We start from the raw sequence: 16,759 nt of genomic DNA on the forward strand, positions 1-16,759 counted from the left end.
TCTACTTATTAAATGTCACGCTAGCTCATTGCTTTGTCATCAAGTTTTTTTAAAAAATTTTTTAATTTTTTTGTCCTAAAATTATGATGGTAAGATTCATTAGGTTATAGATAAGGTTTACTCTTAAATATCTCTAATTAAAATAATAACAAAAAAGGGCATTGTTAATACAGTTAGACTAACATATACTATGTTGCTTCTATATGAGAAGTAGTAGACCTCATCTACTGTGATATGTGAGACATCTAAATTAGTATATGTATGCTTGATATGATGATTAAGTTCACTAAATTGATCTGCATAGAGACATCCTTTAAGTGCAAAAAGATTAATCTCTAAGTGACATTTGTGTAAGTGATCTTTAGATTTAAAGTTATCATAATATCTTGAGTACAGACAGTTATATTTTATTTGTTATATGATTGCTCCTGTAACAGGTAATGCTCACAACATTAGCTAATTGGTATATACATGAAGTATGGAAAGATGATGAATAACCGATAAGGATTTAACAACTCATATGGAATAGGAGTTATCTCATGTCTGATCACTTGTAGAAGTATAACTCAGAATTCTTATCTCTAAATGGAAGAGTTTTAGAAAGTGTTTATAAATATTTCTTCGTTGGAGTTATATTTTTATACAAGAAATGAACATTAATCACATATTCGAATAGGCACAACTTATTCCAAGATTAATGTGAGATAAGTGCGATAAAAGGATATTAATTACACCATAAATATTCACTAAAAGGATGTTGCTGCGGTATGTTTACATGTCAAAACAGAGGTGTGGAAAGTTAATGGAAAAGACATTCAAGCATTTTGGGCCACAAACGGTAGGGGAAGTGTGTTGGGCGGGCACGTGGAAAGGGCTTTTGTGACGTGCAACCGGAAGATCTATTGGGGGTTGAAGGGGACTCCAGCCGGGCATGTGAAATGTGGAGGGGCCGAAATGAAGCAACCGGGAAAGTGAGGGTTTGTACGCGAAAGTAGGGCATGGAAAAAAGGCGCGAAGCTTACTGGATAAGCTAAAGAGTGCAGGCGTATTAGAAAGGAAAAAGCGCCAAAAGCTGAGCAGGAGGAATAGCAGAAGATAGGGATTTGTTATGGAGCTGGCGGCGGAAATAGATGCTTCGGATATGCAGTGGGACAGTGAAGGAGAAAGCGAAAATGTAGTATCGCCGATGCATGAGAGTGGAACACCTTCGAATTTTAAAAGTTGCAGCAGTGAACGGAAGGCCATTCGTCGGACGGCGGAAACAATGGTAGTATCGCTGATGCATGAGAGTGGAACATGAGAGTGGAACACCTTCGAATTATAAAAGTTGCAGCAGTGAAAGGAAGGGCATTCGTCGGACGGCGGAAACAATGGTAAGCCACTCAACTCATTCCGTGAAGAATATGGTGGATTGGATCTCGGATGAGCAGCGGCAGGCTGTCAGAGAGTTTGGATTCGGGTCAATTTTGAATGTGAAGGGAGTAGAGGTTGACGAAGAGATGTTGAAGTGGCTGCTGGATAACTTTGATGTAGATCGGAGGACACTGAACGTTCATGGGTACTGTCTACAGGTGACAGCCGAGGATGTGGAATGTGTACTTGGTTTGAGCAGCCGTGGGAAAGATATTGAAAGCGAAAAGCGAAGGCAAGAGATGGATACAGAGTTGGAAAGAGAATTGAATATCAGAATAAATAGCGGTGAAATTGTAGTGGAGGAATTGAGGCACAGTATATGTAGTTTGCATAACGAAGGCTTAGAATTCAAAGTGAAGTTCGTATTGTTTGTTGTTGGTAGGTTGTTAGCACCAAGTTTGGATGACAAAGTGAGCCGGGCTCTGGTGGCTGTAGTGGCTACAGAGGAGAATATGGAAAATTTGAACTGGTCGGAATTCATACTTGACAATTTGGTGAAGAGCATCCGTGATAGAGACGGCAACGGAATAGCGGGATGTGCACTTTTCTTGATGGTATAAGAAAGACGCACCATTTTGTATTAGAGATAGGAATTGCTGGAATAATGAAATTAAACTTTGATAGAAAAGACCCGTAAATGATGGTAGGCGTTTTTGTCCGTGCAGATTTACTATCTGGAACGATTCTATATCGAGGGTGAGGACGAGTTTCGCAAGTTCCAGCCGAGAGGGCCGAGGCTAAGATTTTGGGGAAGGTACGAGATTAATGAAAGCGTGCGAATATTGAGGAGGAATCACATATTTGAGGGGGAACAGGTAATGTAAAATCCTTTCGTGTGAATTGTTGTTGAAATTGCAATCTGCATTTTGTGACGTTACTAGTAGTACAAAACTGAAGGGTTGTAGTGACAGGGCAATGTGCAGTTTTACAATAACATAAGCTGTAGAGAAGACATTGATAGAAGACTGATTGAAATTGAATGTGGTAATAAAGATGTGAAGGATAGTATTGGTAGAATGGAAGCAATGATTGAATGTCGTTTTGAAAGGCTGAGGAGCATGTATGAAAGTGTGATGAACGTGTGCAAAACAAACCGGGCACTTGGTGTGGAGGGTGGGCAGAAGGACGATTGGCGCGGTAATGTTAAAAGAGGGAGTGAGTTACATAAATTTAGTCCTACAACGCCAGATTTTAGGTCCAAAAGCAGGAGTGAAAATGATAGAGTGACTACGAATAGTACTGTAATGGGTGAAAAGAGTGCATCGAAAATTACAAAGTGGAGGAGTAGAAAGAGACTAAGGATGGACAATACGGAGAAGCCTGTGGGGGAAGACAAACAAAACAGAAGGCAAGGTAAAAGAATAAAGGTATGCATCGGTTTGTGCCAAGGTATTTGTAGCATTAGAAAAGTAAAGTATAAATTGTAGTTTTATGTACAGATGGATAGCAGTGTGATGAACAAGTGTCAAACGAAGATCGTTGCTTTATTGGCAAAGGTGAGTATTCCAACGTTCCAGAATTACTAAAGTATGGGAAATTATAGACAATGAAAGATGACATATTTTTGTGGTAGCAGGAAACGAGGCTGGCATCTATCGGGGAAAAATTGAGTGAGGGACGAGCAAAAATACTGAAGTTCTTGTTTGACACTCAGCTGTCGCAAGGGTATGTACTGGAACATGGATTTGTTAAATCAACAGTTCTATTTTGTTTTATCCTTTATTTGAAATTGCAATGGGAAAGGGGACAGAAAAGTATTTGCAATTATAAGGTTGACTGAATATGTAGTATGATTATCCCCATAGGGGAGAGGGCATAGGAACGAAAAGCTTCGAAGCAGTTAAAATTGGTTTACAAGTGAGCATAAAACTTACAATTTGTGTGCTGTCAATCATGCCACCTTATATAAAAAGCAAGGGTAGGTAACATGGTTGCATATAGAATAAAAGGTGAGTATTCCAGAAGTTTGAGAATGGAAGTACAATGATAACTGAATGACCCTTATGGTGAGTACATAACCGCCTTAGGCTAACTGAATGACCGTAAGGACCGATTGGGTCATTGAAACCGTGATTGCTGGTTGTATTAGTGAGGAAGAGCGAACCTACTCTGGCCGTTTTAACTCGAGTGATTGAAAATGATGATATCAAGTTTGTAGATTATGAAACTGTAATACACATAGGGAAAAGATTAATGTACGCTGTTGTAATGACAGGGAAGTACTGGTGTCAATTAAGGGGCAGACAGCAAGTCGGGATGCAATGGGGTCCTTGCTTCCTGAAAAACCCATGGCATGTGATGTGAGTAAATTGAGGGATTGAAATTGGGTGGTGTTGTGTGGACTGTTTCATGGAGGACGAAGTGATGTGAGTTGAGTTTGGTGCAGATAATCAATTGCTATTGTGCGATGAAAACAGCAAGGCAGCAAAGGCGTCTTGACGATCATTCAATGCGATGGTGGTTCATGCCAACTTGGTTTCAGGTACAAGTGTTCGGCCAAAGTTGGGGGGTGTGAGTACGTACATTAATATTAAAATGTCATATTTGACTGTCGTGTTGTAGCAAGAGATTTTGGAGTTCAACAAATCAGCAGACGAGCTGTACTGTACATATCTACAGGAATGTAAAGTAGGAGGTAATATAAAAAAGTGTGAGAAGGTACGAGCAGCTACTCTGTTATGTAGCAAAATGGAATAGATACAGATGCCATGATGATGACTAACTAACCGCTGCTATGCTTCAGATATTCGTGCCAATGTGGCACGATGAGCATTGGTATATGTGTGTGGTGGACATGGGAAGCGAAGAAGTATTAATTTATGATTCAATGAGAGGAGACGAGCAAACGGATATGAATAGGCGCAGCTCCGTGGAGACAGTGGTAAACTAAGTCGGTTTGTCAAACATTTCATGAACACGACCATCACCTTTACAATTGGTGGCAGTAAACTTAAAATTGCATATGTTTTTCTTGTATGGCCGTCAGATTGAAAGGTTGGAAGCAGCGCTGACTTATGGTTTGGAGGGGCAGTATTCGTCATGCCTTTGGCTGTACAAAATAAAAGCTGCAGCCACATGTCCACAGCAACGGAATGCGTAAGTTGCACCTGCATAGTTTTGGAAGTTTTTTCCATAGTTCAGCAATGGTTGTGTCTAAATTTGTGGTTATGGTTTGTAATGCAGGTGGGATTGTGGGTTATTGATGCTGAAGTACATGGATATGTTATCAAGTGGAATTGGAAGCTGGAAATGGAATCAGGTAAGCAAAAAGGAATGGCGTCGTGTGCTGTAACAGTAAGTGTGTTTGCTTGCTTTGGTTGCGAACGATGGAGATAGTAACAAATTTATCGGCGCAGTACAATTCGGAGCAGGAGCGGCGCAAAGTAGCACTGTGTTTGCTTCTGGATGATGCCAACGTTGTCCGTCATCAAATTATGCGGAAAGCGAACATCCACGGGAGGTTGGAGATGAATAAAGTTGAGGTTGGATGAAGGTGGCAAGATAGAGAGACAAAGTTGGGGAGTGTGTCAGTTTAACGGAAGAAAGCCTTAAAGAGCTACTGTTTTATGAACTACGGGTCTATTTTTCTGGTTTTCGATAAATGAATTTGTATTTGAGGAACTTGTGTACTGGTGCCCGTATGAAGGAAGAAAGGCATAAAGAGGTTGACTCTTATAACACAACGCCTTCAACTAAATTTTGTGTGATACAAAAATTCATTATTCGCACTCTATCCTAGAATAAATTTCTTAATGCACTGCAAAGCTTTGTCGGTGGCCCTGTGTCATGTACTTTATGGGATTTCCAGGAAGTTGACAAATCAGAAAACTGGGCTTTCTTCCGTTCTTCACCCATAATTCATCAATAACTAATATTTTTCCTCTCTTCACCCATAATTCACCCGTAATTCTCTTGTTCAGTTCTTCACCCATAACTAATATTTTATATAATTATAATTATATACTTTATTAATATTATATACACATATATATTATACAGGATAATTTCACAAACCTCCCCTGAAATACCGTTTGAAAAAATGGGAAACTGGATAATTTATGGAGGAAAGCCATAAAGAGCTGGTGTTTTATTAGAGAACTGATTTATTTTATTATTTTTCGAGAAATAAATTTTTTTTATGGAAAAGGGTACTCTGTTTATATAATGGAGAAAAACCATTATTGGAAAACGAGTTTTTATATATTTTATCCGATAAATAAATGTATTGGTGGAAAAATGGGTGCTTTGTTCTTATAATGGAGGGAGGTCATAAAGAGCTGGTCTTTTATGGGAAAGTGATACATTCTGCTGTTATACGCAAACCAGAATATAATAGAAGTATTTGCTGCAGGAATCATAGAATCCAGCCAATTACATTTTCTAATTGAAACCGTTCTATCCTATCGGCGCATCGCTTGCACTGTCTACACAAACAGGCATTATCTGGGCAAACCACGAACTTCCCATGAAGTTTCTCCTGTTTCAATATTCCAATAATAGACTGAACCATTTTCTTCATGCAAGACAACCTTCCAGCCTGAAGTCACATCCAAAACAAGGGGTATGTCCAAGCTGCTGGGTATGTTTCCTGTTGCGTCAAACCATTAGCATGATGGGAAACATCTGTGCCTGCATCATGTGCATCCCTTCAATAACGTATTCCAATTTGTCCAACGAATGCATGAATACAGGCCCACTAAAGTATTGTAAGTTCTCCAAGCCTGTCAGCAGCTTAGACATCCCCATTCAAAAGTGAGACAATCTTAAGCTGCTAGTCCAGCAGCTAATTTTCACTATCCAATGACATATTGAACCAGGGGTTAGGTAAAGGAATACATTACTCATACAGACTTGGTGTTGGTTAACAGATTCCATTGCTGGACTTTATTTTGGTACAGACGCAAAGCAAGGAGCCTAGCTCAATTAATGTCAACCATTGCTCCCTGACGCACTGTTAGTATTGCAGGTATCTGAGAGGTTAACTAGGCGGACAGATTTAGTGAGTGAAATTTAGATCCTTAATGTTTAGACGAGAAGTTGCCAACAACCATCTGCAATGAAAACAGGCTAAACTCAGTACATGCCAACGTTTGTAGCAGGAGTATATGGCTGACGCATCCTGCATTTGACAGCAATTACAGGCATTATCTGATAATTTTTCCTCATGTGCATTCCGGAACCTCAAAGACAACATACGTCATTCCAAACTTCGACATTTTTAGAATTTGTATAAAAAAAGTCAGCGACGGGCGTTTGCAAACAAAAACACAAGTAAGGGAAGAAAGTAGTACCAACATATAAGAATTTAACAGGCCCAATGTCTCACTAAAGCACAAAAGCTTTGGTTGTGTGTCCCATCAGAAGAGAGGTATTCGCCTTCCAAAGGTTTGGAGAAGCTTCCGTACAGTGAACAATGATCTTCCTCGTGCTTTCAAATTTTCCTTTTTTTCTTGGTCTGTGCATATGAGCAGACGCAATTTTAGCTATCATAACGAGGTGTTGAACTACTGTGAACATATTCGTGAACATGAATGCAATGGATACCTCCGCATAATATCTGATTGGGGCTTCCCGTTTGCGCGTCACTCGCTTTGCTGTGTTCTGCGGTCCAAGCTTGCTGACAACATTAACATAAAAGTTCCACTCCACACTGCCTTCTGTTACGGCTGATTGTCCAAAACGGTTTCGCTGAATGAAATCTTGTACATTATCGGCACTGGCCAATTTCTTCAGGTGTCGTACAAAATCTCCTTCAGGATCTGCAAATAAGTTTTGTGTCAGCCCAATATTTCACCCTGTGTAAACCTACCAAAAGCCACATTTGAAAACATCGCGAACCGCGTCTTACCCAAATAATTGTCTTCTACAGTGTAACATGTATAAGAGGTGGGGAAGATGGCATTGTACGGCTGAAGAATGAGTAATACGGAAACAGTTAGCCCTGATCATGTTGTTTGTGCATACCGGAACATATACAACATAACGATCAGCGGGTATGGTGCACTTACAGAATTAAGGAAGGATTTATACGGAGAATCATCGACTAATATCGTGTTAGAGCTGTTGTACGACTTATATTCTCCCCACACATGTTGAAGGTCCTTAAACATCACCTTTTTGTCTGGATTTTCGCCAAGGCTGGTTTGTGTCATAGTGCACCGCGACTGATCCTGCGCAATATTGATTGTTCCCGACTTTCATTTATGAGAAGTCTTACACACGGACTGACTACACACAATCGAAGTAATTTGTCAATGACATCTCACCCAAACAAATAACAGTCTCTGCTCCAAACGTTCATTCATTTTTTCGGATAGCCTGTCCAACACTGGTTGAATGTTGTGCCTGCAGAAAGCACAGGTGTGTTGATTTAAGAACATAACAGAAAAACTTGTGGACGTTGCAGTTAACGAAGCAATTCAAATATAGGTTGGCGGATACCTTAGCTTTGATGACCAAACAGCCACCTCAAAATATGACAGACAGACCTGCAAAAATTCAAAGCAACGTGGTCTGAAGTTAAAGTCCCGATTTCTGGTCATCCTTGTAAATGGACTGCCCAGAAGCAGTCCATTCAAATCAAGAATAAGAAGCTTCTTCTTTGAATCATTGGCGGACGCAAGTTCTGGCGGGCTTGTTTTCACCCTTGTACCTTCGGCTGGGGAAAAATTGAAGGCATACAGCATTTCAGCACACGGATTTGCTTTTTAGATCCAATTTAAATGTCATAATGCAAAATCAAAGAAGCGGAATTGGAAAGTGTAAAGCAAAGTTGTGGGCTCCAGAATATATTAGCCCGATTTGTGAGCAGCAGCCCTGCAATAATATCATAGGTGGAGTAGAAAAGCAATTTGTGACCGCGATGGTCACGAGGAGATGCATCGGCACAGAGGTACATACACTTTTTATGGTTTCGTCTAAACAATGATTAATTTCGTACCAACAATTTGCTACAGCCCTAAAGAATTTAAAATTTAATATTGCCTTCATATGCAACGAACAAATTACAGTAAAGGCGAGACAAAATGTACCGTTCCCTGTTTCCTGATGCCCCACATCCTTGGTAGCATCATCTTGCAAATCTCCTCTGGTTACAGCCTCATGTGCCTGTTTGTTTTCTATCAGGAAAGCAGCATAAGCGAACGGGTCCGCAAGTTTCCCCAAAGCGATCTCCCAGGCAATAAATTTTCTAGCAATGACAACATCAATCTGTACATACATTCAGAAACAATGTCAGACGCAATAGAGGTGATGTTGCCACAAGGGGTTGTCCATTTGTGCACTTACAAATTGTGGCCGACACCCCTTTGCCCAACATTGCGCAAACTTCAAAGTGAAAACCCCGCAACTCGCCGCGTCTGTCTGTTTTAGTTTGTGTTTTACAACAATAAAGGTCCAGGGGTGATTTTCATGGAAAATTTCCATCAAAATCCATTCCTAAAAAAGGAAATAAATACAGCAAGTATCGAATGTTAGAAATATGTTACCTTGTACGCAAATGAAGCTAAGGTACGCTTTTGAAGTTTACTCACCACAGATTGCATCAAACCTTGGTAGAAGGTTTTGTAATTGTGCATAGAATCAACAATGTACACTTGTTTGTCCTTGACATGTGCAATCATGAGCAACCAATGATTTGAATAAACGATTGGGAAAAAAATCTGCAATCGCATACAACAAGCAATGTTGAATGTGTTAAAAGCTAAGGCATGTTAGGCTGAATCCAATTCCACTAACATGCCTTAGCTGCAACTCATATTGTATAAGAATGTAAAGGCGAGAATGATAGCTATTGTTTACCTTTTCAGGATTTGTCATGGAGTCGTCATTGGTCTGTTGAACGAATGTTTTTTTGGTTGCGGGAGATATGCATGGATAGTCTAACACGCATTTCAGCTACAACGAAGTTATTGAGAAGCAAGTATTAGGTCCACATTTTGCAAGGCACAACAGCACATACAATAATTTTCGTTACGTACCCAAAACATAGGATTGAAGAAAACAAATTGCTTATATTCTTTCTGCAGTAAGTGAAGGTACTGGGTCACAACCTTCACAGAATGGAACAAATTCAAACACTCAACATTGAGTTATTAATTTTAGCGACATTAGTGAACAAGGTACGGCTGTGCAATCGCATAAAAAGCTTACTCTGTCACTGAGACATGTCTCCAGAAGCATCACTTGCTCCAGTTCTTCTGTTGTAATATCAAAGAGATGCTGCCTATCTAGTGTACTGACACAGCTGTGAACAATGATTGACATGAGTGCAATAATCGCATGAAAGCGAGATCAGTGTTTCCCATTGACAGTACCGATATTTTAACATACATCTGCGGGACGAGGTGTCTGACATGAAAGCATACGGCCTCTTTCAATTCATCAGGTGCTACGCCGGAGGCTTGTGGTACGCACTGGACAATAAAGGTATTAGCATATATAAAGTAGATTACAGGAGAGCGCAAGAGCATGTCTTACATCTCGTAGAAATGGCAATTCCTCAAATCTCCTGTCCATCACTTCGTTGGCACCAACCCGTTGTAAAATTTGTGTCACTTTATCCACAACCTATTAATACAAATATTGGGTTATGCCCCTGTGTTGCCATCGAGAAGAAGAAACAAAAAGCAGTACAATAACATTGTCACATACACTTGCCCCTTTTGTGGTTTGTTCAGATAGTATGACAACATCTTCAAGGTGTGCCTTTTCCCCCACAACCGGCCTCACCTCGACCCCAGCACACTTCCCCCCCTTATCCATCTCTTTTATTTCTGAAACTTTTGTATTCGCGTCCCCAGTCGGACCATTGACAGCATAAGAGGTATAGGATTTCTTCCACATCCAACCACCATCTTCAGATTTGAATGCCAGTTTTTTTAAGTACGATACTCCCATTTTTTGGGCGTAAAATCCTTTGTCAACATGGTCAGCCAAGAATGGCACATTAAAGCGCCTAAAGAGCCTGGTCAGCAACATACCAAAAGGGAGATGTGTTATCTTATTCTCCCTGCTCCTAATCTTCCTAATCCTGTTCAGCATTGTTGCAATGATCAAATTGCCTATGTTGACGGGTTGCTTGTGTAACATATGCCACAATATAACTCTTTCTAATGCACCAACCGAAGTGATACTTCCGGCTTTGGGTAAAATGTTATGAGTTATTATCAGATGTAACAGCCGTGGCAACACTTTCATATACGGCCCATAAAACATAGTTTTTTTCCCCATGTTCATAACTCTGTCACCATTTTGCCTAATCTCTCCAAGAAATTGTAGGTCATTGTACCCCTTGACAGCAACCTTATCTACATTCTTTGCGCTAATCCGTTTATAGTCAACCGTGTATCCACTGTCAACCAACCCAAACTCTGAACACAAAACCTCAGTAGACAATTCCATGTGTACATTCCTAACCACTGAACGCAGAACAGACTTCTGCTTATTTGCCCTACAGTTAGCATAGAATTCCCTAACCATCGCAGCATAGCACTTGTCATTATGTGCCAGCAAATTTAACAAATTTTGGGCATTAAGATATTCCGTGATATCCATACACTCACCAGCGAGAGCTTCTACGTCGACCCACATGCCTGCATAAACTGGAAGACTCATACAGACCTCCATGTTACTGGCTATGCCTGCTTCGGGATGCGATTCGAGTGTTGAGTAGTTTGAACAACAGAGGAAGCGAAGGCGAAAAATCCGATTTATTTGGACCTTGGCGCCCCTCTGAAATTTCGAAATGCTCGAAATTTCAGAAGGGGGGGGAAGTTTAAACCGAAGCCGTTTAGTGTGTTCACACAACAAGGGAAGCAATATTTGATGGGCTTAACAGGAGAAAGGATGAGAAGGTAAAGAAAGACAAGCTTTTTGTGGGATAATTGATCAGGCGGGGACGGGCGTGCAGGGAGGCATTACCCGATTTAGTCAAACGAAAGTCGACCCGATTCCGTATTGGAGCGTGTATTCCGGAGCGGGTTATGCGGAAGCCAAACCCGCAAGGGGTTACATTACAATCTATTCATAATAACAAATGTAATTATGTATTTATATAATTTATGAATATTAATTACACATATATTATAAGGGATACTTTCAGAAACCTCCCCTCAATTAGCTTATGGAAAAATCAGAAAATAGATAATTTATGGACGATAGCCAAAAAGAGCTGGCGTTTTATGCAAGAACTTGTATCATTTCATTTAAGCCCATAAATAAATTTGTTGACGTAAATCGATTTTATTGTAAAGGGAAGCGATAAAAAGCTGTTCTTATATTGTACTGCAGTTTAATTTTTTTTAGGGTTATCCGATAAATAAATTTAGTGTTAGCAAAAAGGATTCTCTGTTGTTGCCTGGAGGAAAGGCATAAAGAGTTCAGAAACATTAACGTAAATCGATTTGCTTTTTATTGTAGGCCATAGGAAAAATTTTATTTACGCAAAAATGGGTACTCTGTTCTTATAATGGAGGAAAGCCATAAAGAGCTGGTCAATTAAATATTAATCGATTGTATTGTACTTTTACCCGATAAAAAATATTAATTTATGGCAAAACGGGTACTCTGTTCTTATCTATTTCCAGGAAAGCCATAAACAGCTGGGCTTTCACGAGAAAGTCATACTTTGCAGAACATACAAGGGCCAACATAAGCTATTGTTACGGACTCAAACCAGTAATATTAAGAGAGTACGAAGTAGCGGTCAATTCAGTGAAAAAACATAATAAATAGGTACACGCTGGTGACAAATTTGTTCAGTAAAAGGAGTTATGAACATTGTATGTTATACACTAACGGTTGGGTAGGGCGGCACAAATTGCTGCAATTTCTTCATCGCAAGCGCAGCCTTCACATGTAATCTCCTCCACGTCATCGGCATCCATAGGCCATGAAGATGTTTTCCTCTCGTGTGTCATGGCACAACAAATGGGCGCTGGGTTTAGAAACACAGGATTCTTGACCCATATCATCCTCACCAGCGCTCGCAAATTTTCACGACAAAGTTTCCATGCCCCTTGCAGAAATCTGGATTTCTGCAACCCGCTGAGCAGTCCCATGCCTCTGCGCTTGAACTCGTCGGTACCAACAAAGAGGTAAATGATTCCCAACGCATATGCAGCGTCGGGGTGGCCTGAATCGGCAGCCTCTTCGAGGCATTCCAATGCAGCGTCCAAATGCTTGTCCGAAAAATAGTCAACCTAAGCAGTGCAAGGATACTCTTGCGTAAAACTGATTGAAATAGTAACGAAAAAGTCAAAAAGTCCAGGCGGACCAGTGCCAGCGGGACAAGAATTATGTAGTCATGACCAAAGCACCACAGTGATGAGTGGGGGTAAGGCTAATCTAGCTAAACTTAGACCCTTTACTTAAATTAACCACAAAATAAAGAACTATCCATCTTAACCATTTTTTACCAAGAATAAGACGCATTGTCTTGTATGTTCAAAGGCTGATGTTTTTCACTGACAAACAGGGGCACTGTTTACCCATCAAACTCAAATTGGTATTGCCACACTGATCTATTTAATCAGCTCGTGTATCTCAATTTCTCTACTGCCAGATTTGCCAAAATGTTCCTACAAATGTTCATAATGTGCAAAAAGATGGGCCACAAATGAGCATGTATGAGGTTGTTTTCTACATTCCGAGTTTGCAAGCTTTCTTTTGTAACTTTCTCTGCTACTCAGAATTCTTGAAGTTATCTTCAGAAGCAGTGCTAGCCAGACAAAATTTCACATAATAGCAATTTTTTGTGACCTAAAAAAGTTAAGTAAAATGTAAAGAATTGGCAATATAGAATATTGATGTCATTGATGCTGACATAATTCTGCCCCAATACTATGTTTTGGGGGTAAAGTTTGCAGACCAAACTCAGAATGAAGTTGAAATGAAACAGATGATGTGAGCTTAGTCTACATATTTTCAAGCAAACGGGACATCGGCGCCATGCTTACCACGGCTTTCCGATACATCGCTTCTGGATTTTGGCATTGTCTGCACTTCTTCAGGAACCTGGATACTTTGTCGTTTTTGTGCCAGGGGACGATTTCAAACTTCTCCAGTGACACCCGCTGGTATATGGTGTCTGCGGCGGACGCCTCGTTAAACAACTTGCAGCTGCAAAATAAGAGAAATGATCCATTAAACTCAAACGAAAACCACATGTCAAACAAGAATTTGCGTCTTCGTCTGTGTATTAACAGAGTATAACCAACCATAGTTTTGCGCTAAAAAGATCAGTCGAGGAAGATGACCCGACACGTGCAAGGACCTCCGATACCACCTCGGTGGGAAGGGAGAGGATGGAGGTAGTTGATTTCCCTTGTTGGTTGGCCATGTCCGGATAACACCTTTTACTGCCAACAGTTGAGTGAATCCGTCAAAACCCCAAGAATGGAGTAAACTTCAAACAACACGTACTTCCAAATAAAATGCAATAACGATTAATACGGTTATATGCAGATTACAAGTTTCTGGGACACCGACTAACAGTAGCGAAAAACGAACAGAAATGGGACAGTGGCGCCTTCTCCTGCAAACGACGCAACATTCTGTCGTCAAAAAACAGTCATCCGAAACAATTTATGAAACCCAACAACGTAAGTGTTGATACGGTATAATCATTGTAGCCGTAAAAATACACCGATAGCAAGGGAACATGAACAGTCACGAAGGACGCGTTCATCGTAAATTGACGGACATTCATCGCAGACCAAAGGAGCTTCGACAGTGATAAACATTCGGAGACATACTTCGTACCTGTAATGGGTCGTCTACCAGCTTCTACAAGTCGGTAGCACAGATTTGGCAGACAGGTCCGGCGGGGTAAATGGCAACCAAAAGGTCGCGTCCGATGCATATACGTAAATTTACACTGACTCCTCGTATGGTGCCACGGATGTCCCAACTGTAACCCATTCATTGACAAGACCCATAAAGAGCTGGTGTTTAGTCGCCAACTGCGGTAAAAGGCATAAAGAGCTGATGTTTATCCTCTGTCAGGGTTTTCTCTATTATAATATGCTTATGTATTATTTTTTTTTATAAACAAATTAAATTAAAACTATAATTCAATTGAAATATGAGAGAAAATGAGTAGGGGATTGTACCTGTAATGGATTGTAAATTGTATACATCCTTGTAATCATAAATCAAGAATTAATACTCTTGGGAATACAAAGGGACATCCACACTTGTAGTTGTTTCATAACAATTTTTTTTTATGTAACTTTCACATATTTGATTTATGTTACACAGAACACATTCTAGGTTTCCTTGGCCCGCTATTTAACCAAAATTTTCCGATACAGACCCGGTATGTTTCCCATACCCGGTATGTTCTTCGGTACAATGGCTTCGCTACAAAACCTGTCAATTTCGCACAAAGAGTTGGTATGTTATGCGCTATTTCTTTCTCTTTTTTGAAATAATGAACATACTAAATTTATGTTAAATACATAAATTTGACTTTCAGAAATTGGCGCCAAATAACTTCGTCTATTGCAGCCTAGGAGTAATAATTTTTTAATCACCTTCATTACATATTAAACTTGTGTTATTCTAGTTAAGTGTAATTACCAACCACCAGATACATTTGTCAATCAGTTAACGTACGTAAATTTAAAAGGTGATATAATAATATTTTCACGGAAGGAAAACAAATAGGTTTTGTATTTAACATAAATTAAATACGTCAAAGTTTTAAAAAAAAGGTGATTGCCCAGTATGTTATCCGTTTTGTATAGGTTTCCTCTATTACCAGTTTCTTCCATATAATTTGTTTCATTACTTACTTATTTTATGTTAAATAGCTAACATACTAGTTGACCTAAAATTTATGAAAATCGGCATATTTCCTGGCACAGCAACGTAACTCCCCAATTTTTGGTATTGTACTTACAACCCCTCAACTGTAGTAATCATTCTACTAATTTAATCTTCTTTCAAACTTCTACCAATACAAGGACCAAAGGGGCATCCACGGAATAAACATACCTTGTCACAGATGAAAAAAATAGTAATCAGATTTTCATTGCTGTGTTACAAAAAAAACGCAAAAGTAAGGGACGTAAGTGAAATTTTGTGCAGCTCAGTGGATGCCAGTGAAAGTATCAGAAACCTCAGGGGAGGTTTGTGACATTATTCATATTTATTATTGTATTCGTTCCGAAACATCAACTAAATAAGCAAGCAAACTAATGTGTTGACTACTGTTCGGGAAAACCTATTCCCTCCAACCCCCCAAATTCGTGTAAAAGAACCTGTCCGTGGACACCGTGGGAAGGCAGTGTCCTTGTGTTTGGCAGGGATAAAGTTAGGCGGTGTACCGGAGGAGATTAACCCTTGCGAATGGCTTCTTCGTCTTCGGCCGGATCGGCCAATACTGCGGTGTGGCCTACATTATATTGCAATTGTGGTCGAAGCTGTGCGGTTCGTGCTGTCTGGAAGTCTGAAGCAAACAGGGGGCGCCACTACTATCGCTGCGCTAACGCCGTGGTAAGTTCTTCGGTATAACTGATACTACAAATATTTCGGATTGCTAAGGTAGTTGTATTGCAGAGGCCCTGTCGAACGTTCATTGGCTGGTGTGATGAGTTTGCAAGAGCAACGGGGTTTCAAGTTCCCGATCCCGCCCCGTCAAGTACCGCCCCCGTTACCAATACATCGGCGGCAGAGGTGTCTGCCGTCATACATGAACTAAGAAGCATGCAAAGGAACGTGACGATCCTTAACATTGCTGTGGTAGCTGTGGTGGCGGTTGTCCTTGTTCTGGTTCTGAAACCGTGAATTAATGTGTTGCCGGTGATTGCATTCCCTCCGAACACCCCCTGTACAGTACTGGACTATCTATTCCATAACGATAGAATGGGCATTTAGGCTCGTTTAAAGGGTCTTGTAATTTTGGTTGCTGGATGAAAAGGCATTGCCTTTTGTCCATCCGTTGTAAACCGGTGGTTGCCGCATGTGCGACTAAGTTGGCCCAACCGGCGCAGTGTTACTGTGTAAATGGTGATTTTGCGTTATATAACATACTACGTTTCCGTATTTGGTTTTTGTTTACATTGTGCATCATGTGGGGAACCGAATTGCATGTTCCCTTTGTCCCCCGAAATGTCTGTGCGGATGACGTACTAGGGATCGTTGATTCATCGATGAACAACACTAGTCACTGCGATGGCAACCGCTGCGTTGGGAGTGTATGTACTTCAGCTTAGCCAGCCAACTGAACACCCAGAAGCTTACGGCCAACCAATTCGGATGTGGCACACAATTGTGTTGTTTTATCACAGCTAAATGTGTGGAGTTGAACGACGAAACAACTTCTTACTTATATATTTCGATT

At 40.3% G+C, this 16,759-nt stretch overlaps 1 protein-coding gene across 1 annotated transcript; it reads right to left on the reverse strand.

The window, feature by feature from the left end:
• Positions 1–12,206: 12,206 nt before the first annotated feature.
• LOC113780627 (putative F-box protein At1g67623) lies at positions 12,207–13,753 on the reverse strand. Its single transcript, XM_027326408.1, has 3 exons — positions 13,632–13,753; positions 13,371–13,533; positions 12,207–12,614 (listed from the first exon to the last, which is right to left on the reverse strand). The coding sequence occupies exons 1-3, from the start codon at positions 13,751–13,753 to the stop codon at positions 12,207–12,209; spliced, it is 693 nt and encodes a 230-aa protein (XP_027182209.1).
• Between the last annotated feature and the right edge of the window lie 3,006 nt (positions 13,754–16,759).

This window comes from Coffea eugenioides, chromosome 8 (assembly GCF_003713205.1).
Source record: "Coffea eugenioides isolate CCC68of chromosome 8, Ceug_1.0, whole genome shotgun sequence".
Classification (NCBI taxonomy): Eukaryota; Viridiplantae; Streptophyta; class Magnoliopsida; order Gentianales; family Rubiaceae; genus Coffea; species Coffea eugenioides.

Excerpts from the sequence above, each read along its gene's own strand:
- LOC113780627 (XM_027326408.1), bottom strand. The coding sequence starts at position 13,753 with ATGGCCAACCAACAAGGGAAATCAACTACCTCCATCCTCTCCCTTCCC. Across the intron at positions 13,534-13,631 it reads CTTTTTAGCGCAAAACTATG|CTGCAAGTTGTTTAACGAGG; the intron begins GTTGGTTATACT and ends CTTATTTTGCAG. Across the intron at positions 12,615-13,370 it reads CGATGTATCGGAAAGCCGTG|GTTGACTATTTTTCGGACAA; the intron begins GTAAGCATGGCG and ends TGCACTGCTTAG.